At 35.8% G+C, this 13229-nt stretch overlaps 4 protein-coding genes across 5 annotated transcripts; 2 read left to right on the top strand and 2 right to left on the bottom strand.

Annotated features, from left to right (window-relative positions):
* Positions 1–284: 284 nt before the first annotated feature.
* Positions 285–2811, top strand: LOC116342040 (putative protein TPRXL). 2 transcript variants are annotated; one of them, XM_031769512.1, is made up of 13 exons: positions 285–505; positions 596–766; positions 990–1025; positions 1107–1139; positions 1199–1330; positions 1411–1443; positions 1502–1633; positions 1707–1790; positions 1876–1944; positions 2009–2071; positions 2148–2189; positions 2252–2341; positions 2410–2811. In XM_031769512.1, exons 2-13 carry the CDS (start codon positions 656–658, stop codon positions 2734–2736), a joined length of 1152 nt encoding a protein of 383 aa, XP_031625372.1. In that variant the 5' UTR covers positions 285–505; positions 596–655; the 3' UTR covers positions 2737–2811. The 2 variants fall into 2 exon arrangements, with proteins under 2 accessions (XP_031625372.1, XP_031625373.1); XM_031769513.1 differs by lacking the exon at positions 990–1025 and having other exon boundaries at positions 294–505; positions 2410–2810.
* Positions 2812–2882: 71 nt separating this feature from the next.
* Positions 2883–4850, bottom strand: LOC116341997 (XK-related protein 6). Its single transcript, XM_031769455.1, has 5 exons — positions 4600–4850; positions 4265–4497; positions 4098–4187; positions 3667–4025; positions 2883–3582 (listed from the first exon to the last, which is right to left on the bottom strand). The coding sequence occupies exons 1-5, from the start codon at positions 4639–4641 to the stop codon at positions 3092–3094; spliced, it is 1215 nt and encodes a 404-aa protein (XP_031625315.1). The 5' UTR covers positions 4642–4850; the 3' UTR covers positions 2883–3091.
* Positions 4851–5081: 231 nt separating this feature from the next.
* On the bottom strand, positions 5082–5857 carry LOC116342117 (protein POLR1D-like). Its single transcript, XM_031769618.1, has 2 exons — positions 5510–5857; positions 5082–5430 (listed from the first exon to the last, which is right to left on the bottom strand). The coding sequence occupies exons 1-2, from the start codon at positions 5677–5679 to the stop codon at positions 5145–5147; spliced, it is 456 nt and encodes a 151-aa protein (XP_031625478.1). The 5' UTR covers positions 5680–5857; the 3' UTR covers positions 5082–5144.
* A 138-nt stretch (positions 5858–5995) lies between these two features.
* Positions 5996–13209, top strand: LOC116341880 (nuclear pore complex protein Nup205). Its single transcript, XM_031769213.1, has 12 exons — positions 5996–6157; positions 6309–6460; positions 6552–8029; positions 8139–8696; positions 8764–8955; positions 9036–10281; positions 10397–10729; positions 10802–11184; positions 11256–12365; positions 12434–12597; positions 12689–12871; positions 12944–13209. Exons 1-12 carry the CDS (start codon positions 6148–6150, stop codon positions 13150–13152), a joined length of 6018 nt encoding a protein of 2005 aa, XP_031625073.1. The 5' UTR covers positions 5996–6147; the 3' UTR covers positions 13153–13209.
* Positions 13210–13229: the final 20 nt, after the last annotated feature.

Raw genomic sequence — 13229 nt, forward strand, 5'->3', positions numbered from 1 at the left:
TGTTGCCAGAAACGTTTACCAATTGTTGATTCAATTTAATTTTAAATTTCCACTCACGATAAGAACTCAAATGTCGTTGGTAAAATTCGCGCACAACGTAATCGGCATAACAAATACGCTGGTGTCTATTTCTTTTTCGTTTAGTAAAAAAAATTGTTTTGATTGTAGTACTATACTAAGAATCGCATATGATAATCAGAAAATTGGTCATATTTTGACCATGTGAGCGTTATTTTGAGAACAGTGAATATTTTTTTGGTTACTTTTTTTCCTTTCTTATGCGTTTTTTTCATCGGAACATTGAACGCATCTCAAATGAATTTCACCAACTGCTGAAACATTTAACGACAAACCCTATCACGAATGTGAACGAGAATTCATTTAAAATGGTTCAAAAGTCAGATGCAATATAAATAGTTATGCTAACTTTATGTTGCCAAATTGTGTTAAAATAAGCAATGTCATTAATTTACTTGTGTTTCAAATTATTCAGAGAGAATTATCGGTAAGTGAAGGTTATTTTGCGCATTTAACAATAGAGTGCGGTATGCAAACATTTGCCACAGGTTCTTTTCTTCATTTTTGTCGCTGACAGATAATTTGGCGCCATTCACATTTTTACTTGTGACAATACAATATCCGAATTCTAAATAATATGGCTAAATATATAATAGATAAAATGTTTTTAAATGAACCAAAATTGAGCTTTACATATAACCTAACATTCAACATAATCAACAGACCAAAACAATCGGCTAGGCAATCGGTAAGTTCAGTGCTAGTGTAACGAAAATTTCTATGGGTTTTTATCTCAATCAAAACACTGTAAATATTCGCAAAATATGCATTGTACATGTTCAATTGATGTGCAGCCATATTGGAACTTTTTTTGCGAATGTTCTCGTAACATATGAATCCTGTGTTCTATATTACTTATCATTTGCTTTCAATTTATTCCACTTTTATGATTTAAATTAATCCCATTTCAGCCTAATATATTTAGTTCAACCACTATAAATGATATGGTATTGTCTATAATTTGAATACAAGTGCACAATTTTCCATTTGACTACCTAATTTAATCGTTTTTTCATTTATTTTCTCAGAATGGTAGACAGCAATTTTTCTCTGCTAACACTGTAAGTTCGTAGACAAAGTGTACAATATTAGTTCTAAACTAATTTACTGTTTTCTATAGTCATCCATTCTAAAAAGTACAACAAATTCAGAACCATCAATGGCAGATGATTCCATTGCAAACACCGGTTTACATTCAGAAAGGCCGTCTACAACCACTTCACGGCGTCGTAAGAATCAAAGCGGAGATAATGTATGATTTTTTAATGAAATGTCAAGCGAATTCACTCTCTGATAAATCTAATTTAATCGTTTTTCCATTTATTTTCTCAGAATGGTAGACAGCAATTTTTCACTGCTAACACTGTAAGTTCGTAGAAAAAATGTACAATATTAGTTGTAACTAATTTACTGTTTTCTACAGTCACCCTTCCATGAAAGTACAAAAAATCCAGAAGCACCAATGACAGATGATTCCATTGCAAACGCCGATTTACATTCAGACAGGCCATCTACAACCACTTCAGGGCCTCGTGTGAATCAGAGCGGAGATAATGTATGATTTTTTAATGAAATGTCAAGCGAATTTACTCTCTTAACTGAATAATCTACTTTACTTTTTTCTATAGCCCATGCCAGATAAGTCCAATGTTAATATCGGTATGCATTCAGATATACCAACAAGCCAAAAACAAAATCAAAAAAGAAATAATGTAAGTTTTTTGAAAGGAAATGCAACCTATTTCAAGCGAATTCACTCGTGCAGACATTTTTCTTCCGATCTATTTATCTTTTCAGAAAAAAAAACCAACAAAAAATGCACGTCACACTCGACGTCCCACAAATATTCCAAGTTCAAGCCATACTGTAAGTTCATTGGAAAAATTTAAAAAAAATTGCTATTAAAATAAATACGTCATTTTTCTCGTAGGCAAATCCCAGTGCAGATGTACCAAACAACTCAAGTCCACATGAAAATCCGAAGGGAACGAGAGTAAGTTATTTGAATGAAAATGCATCATTTTTCAAACAGATTCACTCTTCTGACGTTTCTCTATTCACTTTCTCAGAGTTCAAAATCTTCTTCATCATCTTCTTCTCGCGAGATGCCTGTAAGATCATTGAAAAATTGTCCAAAACATAGTAAACAAAATAATTTAATTCATTTTTTTAGCCACAAAGTGATGGCAATAATTCCGATGATGGCGAACCAAACCCAACGCAAAGTGCAAACGTGTCAAATGGTCTCTCTGCAGTTAATAACGTATGTATTGATGGTAGTTTGGAATAATATGTTTTGATTCTGAATAATACAGGGTTTTTGCATCACAGGACACACCAGAAATCATATTTACACGTATCTCCCAGAAAGCTGGTGAATTATTTTTGGAATTTTTGAACAAATCAAATTCAAATGTTTGGTCGAGGGAGCCAAGTGCCGTAAAGGAAGAAGTTGTTTTTGAATGGGGGCAGAATAGTCGAACCAACTTACGTAAGGTCAATCTTAAAAATGATATGTGGGCCTACATTGAATACACGGATTCATTTGGCAAAGTTCCACAAAAAATGAAGTACAAAGTCCAAGCTGAAGAAGATTTAAAAGGCTTGTTAGAACTGGTGCACGTGAATAAATTCTCGGAACTTGCGAAAAACTTGTGAAATGAGAAAACATTAACAATAAAATCAATTCACGAAAAAAAAATTACGCGAAAAATTAATACTTTATTTAATATATATATTTTTGGTTGTTTCGTCAGTCTTCGCGGAATAAATTTTCTGCAAAAAAAAAAAAAAAAAAAAAAAACTTTTATTTTAAATATCTCTTTAATATTCGTTTTTAAATCAGATTACATAGTCTATTTTTACGTATTTTGTTCGATTCTTTTTGTGGCAGATAAAGTTTTTCTTAATCAAAAATCTTAATAAATAATAATACAATGGGATCTGCATAAAAGTAAATGATGCCGTAGATCATAAGGTAAATGATTCTGTGTTGGACTCAATATTGTGAGAATTATGCTGTCTGTGCTACTGCCGTTGGATCAACCGTTGAAGAAATTGTGTGCATTTCTCGGTCATATATTCGACGACTGACCAGGTTCGGATGAAACCACAAATAATACAAAATCATAAAAAACACACCAACAATAAATGGGACAATCGAGAGAATACACAGTATTAGGAAATAATCTTCTTGTTTGTCTTCTTCGGATGAATAAGACACATATATGGCAACACAAATAATGTTCTCAATAAAACACAACGTATAAAATATGGCGTAACGATATCGAGTCTGTCGCGACTTTGGTAAAATGTAATTGAAAATGAACACAAAACCCAAAATCAATGAGAACAATAAACTGTGAATGAATGTATTTGAACAAAACGGCGATCGATCAAAAATAAACACCCATAGACCCATCACAATGGCATGTATTGAGAAACTCAGCAACGTCCACACTGGAAATAGACTGGCCACTATTGCGATGGACAGAATACGTGACACTGAAATTGTATTGAACAATTTTGAAATTAAAAAAAAAATTGACGAAAATAAATGATTTAAAAAATGAAAAGTAAAATGTTTACCCGTAATTGTTAAATGCCAGGAAGATTGTATAATGCTTCCAATCCATGAAATGTTTATTTTATCCAACTGAGATAATCGTATGTATCTATGATAGGAAGCAATACACCAGGCCATACTGAATATTGAACTACAAAGACTCAGCAATTGCAGTTTGGTTATACTCTCTTCACCAGACAATATAATCGAGATTTGTAAAATCTTTTGCGGTGCTGCTTCCAGAAAACATTCGAATATTCTCACAAGAGCCACATCACTATCCTCATTGACTAATCGTCCAAACCATCGCTTTTGCTCCACTCGATTATTTTGCATTTCGGCCCGCTTACATTTAATCGTGTAAACCAGTGTTTTCCAATATCTAATGGAATCAATATTCAGGTTAAAAGTCCATTTACAATGAATTCAAGGAAATTCGTTGAAAACTACTCACCGAAATAGAATTGGAAAAATGATGACTGACCAAATGATATCGAATATTTTCAATTTTTGAATGGACCCATCCTTTCGATCTTCGCAATAGCTAAAAAAGCAAAATACATCATCAAATTACAATTGTCCAGAATAAAAGAAAATTGTGGTTTACAACAAGTAGCTCACATTGATAGTTGGAGAAACATTGTAACAAACATGGGGATGATAAAGCAGCATAATGTCCAAGTGAAATGATCAATTTTGTTGTGATTGTAGTAGGATATTGCCAAAAGTAATGTAGATACTATCGACATTACGCGACTAACGATTGATATCACTATGAATAAAATATCACATCTATTCACTTCGATGTCGTCTCCTTCGGGCAACGCATTCAGACTATCCAGAATGTCATTCACCTGTGGAGAGATTACAGAATATAAAATAGTGTTCAATATTGCAAAAAATGAGTAAAAAAAACCAGAAAACTTAGATGTTTTTTTTTTTTTTGAGTAAATTACCCGCTCTTTAAGCGATGCGTCGGTTTCCGTATTCATATTCATATTGACGGATTGTAACAAATATATGCGATCTAAATTCAATAAAACAGCATTTTCTTGCTGTTTCTTCACACAAATTTCAATTGAACTAACAAATTTTACTATTCAAAAAGGTATCGCGTGTCTTATTTTCGCACATTTGTCGAGAAAAAAAAGGTTAAAACCATTCAACAAGTAATAAACCGCTTGTTTTGCTATCTAAACACAAACAATAAAGCCTACCGTGCGCAAATGTCAACATTACCAATGTACAAACAAACGTGCACTATGACAACACGACTTAAATTCTAGTATTGCCGTCGTCTCCTGGAATTAACAGCATCCAATAGAATTTCCAAATGAGAAGGGAAACACATGATTTTTATCTTATTTTTGTAATGATTTTTTTTCTTTACTTCGAGATTTTTCTATACACATGTGATTAAAAAAAAAAAAAACATAAAAAACAACATAAAAACTTAAATAGATATGTGAACTATCACAGCCAATGCTTGCATTGAAATTTTTCATGTTGTGGATTTGGATTTGGTTATTCGTTCTTCGGACGATTGAAATGAATGTACTCGTGCTCCAAATTTTGGCGGACGATTTGTGAGCTGTTCAAATTTTCGCTTGGACTCCGTCTCATGTTTCGCTTTCGTCCGTTCATTGTGATTCAACACCGAGCGCATCGTATTTGCAAGAAATCGTTTATTCATCCGTGTTGATTTAATACGCCAACCGCTTGGTCCGATTTCATCAGCCAATTTTGCTGCTTTCTGAGTGTCTCGATTTATTTCTTCAATAGCACGTCTGCAATGGGAAAATGACACACATACGGTTTATTTTTGAACAATATATTAAAATAGAAAAATTGATGAAAATGACTTACTTTGTTAAATCCGTTTCTTTTTCTTCGGGCGTTGGAATTTTTGGCTTCTTGGCAGTTGATGTAGACGTACATTTGTCATCGTTTGATTTGCTTGTGGATTTTTGCTTACTTTTTAAATTTCTAAACAGTTTTTGCGAAAGCAGTTGCTTTTTTTGTTCTGCAGATGACATTTTTCAATGAAATTACACTTAAAATTACGATACACAATTGTTTTAAACAGAAAAGAAACGGCCAAAAAATTTGAACTCAAGTTGTGTTGTTCACAATTTGTGTCGCTTAAATAAGCCCATAAACCTTAATGAATATTAATATTATTTCTATGAGGTGTGATGTGTTCAAAACATAGAATCACACGAAAATGTGACAGTTGAATGGAAGGTAATTTGACAGCATTTGTTTGACGTCTCTAGATTGTCTTCGATGTGTGCGTGTGTCTAATTGCATTTGTATTTGTGTCGGAATTTTGCTTGATTTTCCAACAACAAGCGGCATTCACATTCAATTCATACTAGCTGTGCGTTGTTCTAAGTGTCGTTTTCGAGGGAAAAATAAAAAAGCATCTCTGATCATAGAACACATATTAAAAAATCACTTATATTATATTGAAATAGTTGAAATTTATAGAAAAACTCTTCAAAATGACCGACGGTGAGTATTTAGATGGAATAATATATAGAAGAAAGTGTGTTTCTTTTGTTGGTTATGTTCATACAATGATAAAGTTAATTTCTATTTCACACCAATGAATGAGTGTGATTCTCTAAAAAAAAATGTGATTTTTACCCTCGTTTAATTAAAGGAACGCCGGATGATATGTGGACACCGTTCAAACAGCTACAGCGTGTGGTTGAAACATTTTTGTCAAAGCGCGCACCAGACGCGTCACTTGCAAATCTCGAACTGATTTTACAAAAACACAAGCCCGACTTTATAAATTTGCTAAAAAATTCGGTGAGTTGAAAAGGAACAATCGATTTGCCTCATAATGAGTATGTGTGTTTGAGTGAATTTCTCATTATTATGAAATGATTTTTTTTTTCAGCCAAAGAACGCAAAGTGTCGAGATGAAATCCAGAAAGGTATTACGGATGGCGTTAATTTACCTGGTCTTGGTCACACAATTCTGTCAAAAGATTTGGTAGATGAAAGTATCATACTCTCGGACATGTTCAATTTAAATGAGTACAAAGCCTTGGAGCTTTTGTGTACAGCACAACAGCAAATACCGCATCATCCTGGATTGCCGCGTGGTTTGGTTGCCATTCTACTATACTACGATGGCCGAAAGACTTTGGTCACAACATTAAAGCAATTGTTTCAGTCACGTTATGGCATCTCATGGTGTACGGAAGCATCACAAGATATTACCACATTCATAACAAATTACACCGATTCATTGGTGGCCGATGGTCTTTTGAATAAGATCATTGAATTGCTAGAACAAATGGATTTAACACAAGAGCTAGCATTGTTGAGTGAAAACCGTGCCTTGGGTCCACCAAAGCATCATCGACAAGTGTTGGATTCTTTCGAAGAAATTCGCATTCAATTGGCAACCACATTGTACTGTTGGGCGGCACAAAGTGGTTTACCACGAAATACAACGCTTAAATTGATTCAATACCTTTCAAAATACACATCAGACGATTCACGCGGTGGCATTGACGATGTGACGTTGGCATTAATCATGGCATTGGTATACGCATTCGATTTGAGTGTCTTGAAACGACGTGATGACGGTGAAGATGTTGTTCTACAATTGCCCATCGTTAACGATCCGAATTACATTAAAGATGTTTATTCGGCGCTCACAACCGAATGGAAAACAAATGAACTGCGATCGGTTGGCTTGTTTTCGTTTGCGTTGACAATAGCAACACTGCGACAGGCACCACAAAATTTACAACAAAATGCCAGCGATTTGATCGATCAGCATGAATTACTTGCCGAAACGGCGATTCAAGAGAAAGTCTTCGATTTCATTTATCACATTTTGTTGGAAAAAGATACAGTTTTCCGAACAGAATTTTACTTTCGGCGCATTCATTATTTGCTAACGGATTTCATAGAATTTATGCACTCAAAGGTGAATGAACTGAGGGCACGTGCCGATGAAACAGCCCGAACAATTCAAATTCATCAACAACAAGGGCTGGATCCACCACCAAATCTTGATCGACACTTCGAAACACTATTGCTTACAGTCGGCAAATTGTACAGCAATGATCAAATGAACTTAAATTTGGATTTGGAATATTGGGGACCGATGGAAACTAGCGGCAACTATCAACATCAGCGCACCTCAAATCGATCAGTTTCATTGTTTAAATTCATTCGATTGGCGGGTGAATTACTACCTCCAATCCTATTGATTCCGTATCTTAAAATGCTGGCCGGTTTGTCAAGTTGCCAACAATCAGCCCGGAATGCATTCAATCTTCTCAAACAAGGTTCGAATATATCGGGCAGCACAACATTATCATGGGAACATTTCTTTGGCTCTATTTCGAGATATTATACGTAAGTAATTGTTCAAATATTTTGGTAACCAACATTATAAGCTAGATTATAAGTTTGTCAGTTTCACCAAGAATTTCGGTGAATTAATAATTTGTGTTTTGAATTGAAGGACGCTTCGTCAAGAGCAACATCCAGCAACCGACACCGTTTATCGTAGTCGAGCCTTAAATCGTAACATCAGTCCACAAGAGTTGGCTGGCTTACAAGCAGTTTTGGCCGTTATTCGAGCCGTAGCTACACACGACGATGTGGCAAGAATTGCGCTGTGTGAACATCCTAGCTGGGCACCTCTGCATGTTCTTTTGGGTTTGGTCAGCTGCTCCATTGATATTTCACTTAAGACAGATTTACTTCTGACGCTGGCAGCTCTCGGTAAATCAAAAGAGACAGCACTTCAACTTTGGGTCAATTTGGAGGCAAGCCAAATAATCACAACCATTCCGTCGACAAATAACTTCAGCTGCGTTCCACGTGGCATCGAATGTGAAATCGACAAAACTGAGAGTCGCAATGAAACATATCCGCTGACTCAAGCGATTTTAGAACTTATTTATACACTGTCCTCAACGATAATGCCACGTAATTTGGGAGCTGGACCGCGGAAACCAGGCATTATTCCATATTTCAACTTTATTTTGGAATCGATTTTCTTGAAGTTTTACAATCGGTAAGTGGAGTGGGTCCGGTTGGGCAAAAAAAGGATTGAAATGAATGAATTTTTTGAATTTTTTCAGAATTTACAAAGACGAAGCGGAAAAATGGATTGTTGCCGAGAAATGTTTGAAGATCTTTGATTTCTTTGTCAAGACATACGAGATAAATCCAGCCGATTTCCCGGTGATGGGACAGAACAAAGACGAATATCCACCGCCAGGTTTTTACATCATGCTTGAAATGAATACCAACGAAAAATCGGATTTGTTAAAGTGAGTATTATTCAATTCATTTTAACCATTCATTAAGATTGAATCAACACATTAAAGCCACACATCTTTTGAAATCTTAGGCTCCTTTTGCATATCATTGACGAGGCATCACATGCCCTCGACACGTTCACAAATTTCCCGGGAAAAGCAAGATTGGAAAATTGTGTGCTGTACTCTTTGAATATACTTCAACGTTCACTGACGCAGCAGGATCGTTTCTTTGATGCACACTACGAGGCAAAATGTTCGATTCTGTTGTCTGGCTTGAACAAATTGTTGCTTGGCATAAATTATCGTAGCGGAAAACCCGATCATATGTTGAACATTGTTAAATATGTCACCTACAATAGTTGGTTGCCAAAACAGGCACTACTCGCCGTACGAATTCTATCGCACGTTACACGTCAACCGGGCGTTCACACATTGTTGCTGAGTGAATTTACACGCACAAATAAATTGGCCAATGAAATTCGTCATGGATTTGTGGAATGCTTGGAATCCGATTTGCCAGTGTTCACAGATACCGAGAATGTTGATGCAACACCCGAAAATGGCGACGAAATCGAATTGACGATCAAAGAAGAGATCATAAAATTACTTGAAGAATGTCTACCCCATTCGGCGCCAAACATTTCACATTACTTGCTTGGTTTTGATATAACAAAAGACATTCGTCAAACGTTACTTCAACAGCCCGGCGTTTTGGATTTCCCAAGCAATTGCACCAAGTCGCTGATTACAATACTCGACGAAGGCATTCAACAGCTCAAAGTTGGCATTGAAATACCATTTAATCAACAGCGTTTACTTCAGAATGGTTACCGTCTTTTGTACACATTGTGCTCAAATCACAAGACGTCAGAGGTTATTTTACGTTTTTTGCGTGAATGCAAGGAATTTTTATTGCGACATATTTCGGTGCTGCCATTCCAACACCATGAAAATCCATTTGTTCTCAATCAAATGACGGGATTATTGAAATGCGTGGCTATTGAATTGAAAATCACAGCAAATCATCAACAAGTGAAACAATTCAAAAATCTCTCCGATGTACTTTTGGGAACAATTAAAACCGAAACCAGCACCGACAGTACACAACATGAAGGATTTTCTACCATTGGCAACAATACAACAATGTTCTCAACGGCCGATAATTCAATGTTTGGCAGAAGCATCGTCAGTGGATACAGAAAAGCAAATGAAGGTGATAATAGTACGGATCTGTTGATTTGCAAACTGTTGGAGTGCCTTGATTTTGATATAAAACAATTGGAACGTCCAAAATGGGAAGTGTTTGACAATTCATTGATGGATCAATTGTTACAGGTACATTTTTATTTATTTTGAATTAATTTGACGCAAGTGGAATGAATAATTGAAGTAGGTGATTTTCTAAGGGTGGTTTCATTAAAAAAAAAACTTTGATATTTCTTATCAATAGAGCTGCATCGTTCCACCTGATTCGAATGCGCATGGCGGACTAAAATTGATAAACATCAAGAAACTGCATGACATTCTCAAGGATGAATTAAATATCGTTCAAAGTACGATTGCATCAGGTCAACGTCAACACATTCTACATGAAATCGATCAGGTCCTCAAGTATGCCGTCGAATTGAATACGCAAAAAAATCGTTGCGCATCAACCGTACATTTTATGGAAGCATGGAGTCAAGTTACTGAGATATTGTTTGCTGTTGCTCCAATATTTGCATTGTGCTACGAGGATCGAGGTGGTTTTATCATTGAAATTCTTCAAGCACTTTTGAATAAGGTAGTTTCTTTTAAATTTCATAAACAATGTGAAAGAAGATAGAATTTTAATAAAATGTCATCGTTTCTACAGGTTGTGCAAGTGGACGTAATGCCTGAATTAGGAAAAATTGCTTCATCAACATTACTTCAAATGCTCGTTTGTTTGCGTCATTGGTACAAACACGCAAATGTCACCTTCGATTCAAATGGATTGGCCATGCAAAGCTCTGCAAACCATACGCTGAACAATGGAGCATCGTTCAATATTGGTTCGTCAAATTTGACACTCACACCGAAAACCAATAGCTTGAGTTTGAAGTACATTTTAAAGAATATCGTCGATTGGATCATCATAAGCGGTGAAGCATCTCAGAAATTGAAAATCAATTTGTATGCATCGCTCTTGAATTTCATGCACATTGTCAAGGGATTCAATTCAAAGGAAACACTTTTGGATGACCAGAAATCAGACCAGTAAGTTGAGAACTGTTATATACTCTCTTGAGAGAGAAATAAAACCTAATTCGTTATTTTCGATTTTATAGCTATGTTTCTCGTTTGGATCGATCAATGGTTCGTGCTGTAGCCGAAAGTAGCAGCAAAACAAATTTAACACAACTGGCGGTAGAAGTGTTCAACACAGTTGGCGATAAAATTGTGGATATTCTATGTCACGATTGTACCGGCGGTCATGATGTGTGCAAAATGCTTGCTCTCTCTTGCATTGATATGCTTCTCGACATCGATTCGATGGTCAGTTTCATTCAGTTCATTTCGCGCCGTGGTTATTTGGCCCATTTAGTCGATAGTTTGTTAAAAACAGACGATCAATTGTGTCGCGTCTTGGAAAGTGTCCCGGAGAATATGAAGGCATTATATGTATACGAATCAAAAATGGCAATGTTGGGTCGCGTTGCAAGCTCATACGTTGGCGCTGAATTGCTGTTGGAACATCGATCGTTGGGTATTTTATCGGGAATGAAAGTGTACGACATGCATCCAGATTTTCAAGTTAATAACTATATGAGCCATCAGTATTCACAGTTTATACCACCAGTTGACATTCGATACCAGCAAATTCTATTCCCAGCATTAAATTTGTGCGACATTATTCTATCGACACTTGGACCCGAAAATTATTCGGCCATAACACAGGTCGTACATTTTCTATTGTCACACGGTGATATGATTGAGATTGTACTTCGTGCTGGAACACCATTCCTCAATATTGGATTGCTACAAGAGTTATCGGCCATCACTGGATTGATTGCACGATCGGCGAATCAGGACATTTCCAATTTAATCGAACCAAATTCAAATCAAGACTTGGGCGCACATTTGTATCGTTTGCAAAAGCTCATGTTAAATCTATTCCCACGATTCATCGTCTCCGAATCAACGCTCAAAGAAATGGGTAAATCGAATTTAATCGCACACGAATCCCAGTTGAATATGTCGCGATCATTTTCAATCAACACCAATAATTATGCAAGTGATAATAATCAACAAAAGGCGAAAACACTTCAAATTAAATATTTCCTACAAATTGCTTGTAATTTGTCATTGTACGCTAGAAATGCCATTGCTAATCATAGCGCCGATCATCGTGCCACTGGAATCTTATTCTCGCCAACACTTAACGAAGGATTACAAAGGTAAATGTTGTACACTGTGAATTGAATCGAATTGAAAGTTTGAATAATTTGGTTTTCTCGTTAAATAGAAATGAGATTCGGTCCGGCACATTGGAAGCATCGCCCAGTCTTGGCATTGTAGTGTCACAGCTCAAAAATTGCGTAGAGTATTATAATCGTGAGAAAGGTGCCTATGATGGCCTCCTAAGACAACGCAAAGCCTTGGAAGCTAGTTTAAATATCAATCAAAGAGGTAAGACATTTTCTACATTCTCAATGATCTAACCTTGCATGATTACGACTTGAATTTTCTCAATAAATGAATGTACCTTCTTTCCCAATAGATCAACAACAGTACGAAACACTGTCCGAGAAATTGATCAACAAACAAGATGAGCTAAAATACTGCATTTTCCTTACTGAGAATTGTTTATATTTGCTTTGGGCACATCTGGACTTTTTCATGCTTCGAGCAATCTCAGTAAATCCACTACAATTCAACAAGTCTTTGAGTAGAAATTTTGACTGTAAGTAACCATAAACTATTGACGAAAAAATTAAATTCTTAAAAAAAGTTTCAATATTTATTTCATGTTCAGCTTCGATTACATCATCGATCGATGCTGGTTGGAAGGTGACAGCCGATGATGTGAGCGTATTGAAGAAAACATTGGTTCAAATATTCACCGAAACATTCTGCAAGCAATTGATTGCTACGACCCAAGATCAAACGTCGACCGATAAAAGTTTTGTCGAAGCTCTGCTCAGGCGCATCAAGCATCTGATTCAATTTGTGCCAGTCAAATAAACAGCATACTAATTTACAGAGAGAAAAATGAAAAATACAGACTTTTGTTTAAATTAATTCTTAGTTTTATTTCATAA

The sequence above is a fragment of the Contarinia nasturtii genome, unplaced genomic scaffold (genome assembly GCF_009176525.2).
Source record: "Contarinia nasturtii isolate CC-2019 unplaced genomic scaffold, AAFC_CNas_1.1 Cnas_scaffold_810, whole genome shotgun sequence".
NCBI classification, from domain to species: Eukaryota; Metazoa; Arthropoda; class Insecta; order Diptera; family Cecidomyiidae; genus Contarinia; species Contarinia nasturtii.

Coding starts and splice junctions, on each gene's coding strand:
- LOC116341880 (XM_031769213.1), top strand. Junction 8,030..8,138: donor TCTATTTCGAGATATTATAC/GTAAGTAATTGT, acceptor TTTGAATTGAAG/GACGCTTCGTCAAGAGCAAC. Junction 12,598..12,688: donor TTTAAATATCAATCAAAGAG/GTAAGACATTTT, acceptor CTTTCCCAATAG/ATCAACAACAGTACGAAACA.
- LOC116342117 (XM_031769618.1), bottom strand. CDS start 5,679: ATGTCATCTGCAGAACAAAAAAAGCAACTGCTTTCGCAAAAACTGTTT. Junction 5,431..5,509: donor AAAGAAACGGATTTAACAAA/GTAAGTCATTTT, acceptor TTCCCATTGCAG/ACGTGCTATTGAAGAAATAA.
- LOC116341997 (XM_031769455.1), bottom strand. CDS start 4,641: ATGAATATGAATACGGAAACCGACGCATCGCTTAAAGAGCGG. Junction 4,026..4,097: donor ATTTTTCCAATTCTATTTCG/GTGAGTAGTTTT, acceptor TGATTCCATTAG/ATATTGGAAAACACTGGTTT. Junction 3,583..3,666: donor CTGGCATTTAACAATTACGG/GTAAACATTTTA, acceptor ATACAATTTCAG/TGTCACGTATTCTGTCCATC.
- LOC116342040 (XM_031769512.1), top strand. CDS start 656: ATGGCTAAATATATAATAGATAAAATGTTTTTAAATGAACCAAAATTG. Junction 1,634..1,706: donor TGAATCAGAGCGGAGATAAT/GTATGATTTTTT, acceptor TTTTTTCTATAG/CCCATGCCAGATAAGTCCAA. Junction 2,190..2,251: donor CTTCTTCTCGCGAGATGCCT/GTAAGATCATTG, acceptor TCATTTTTTTAG/CCACAAAGTGATGGCAATAA.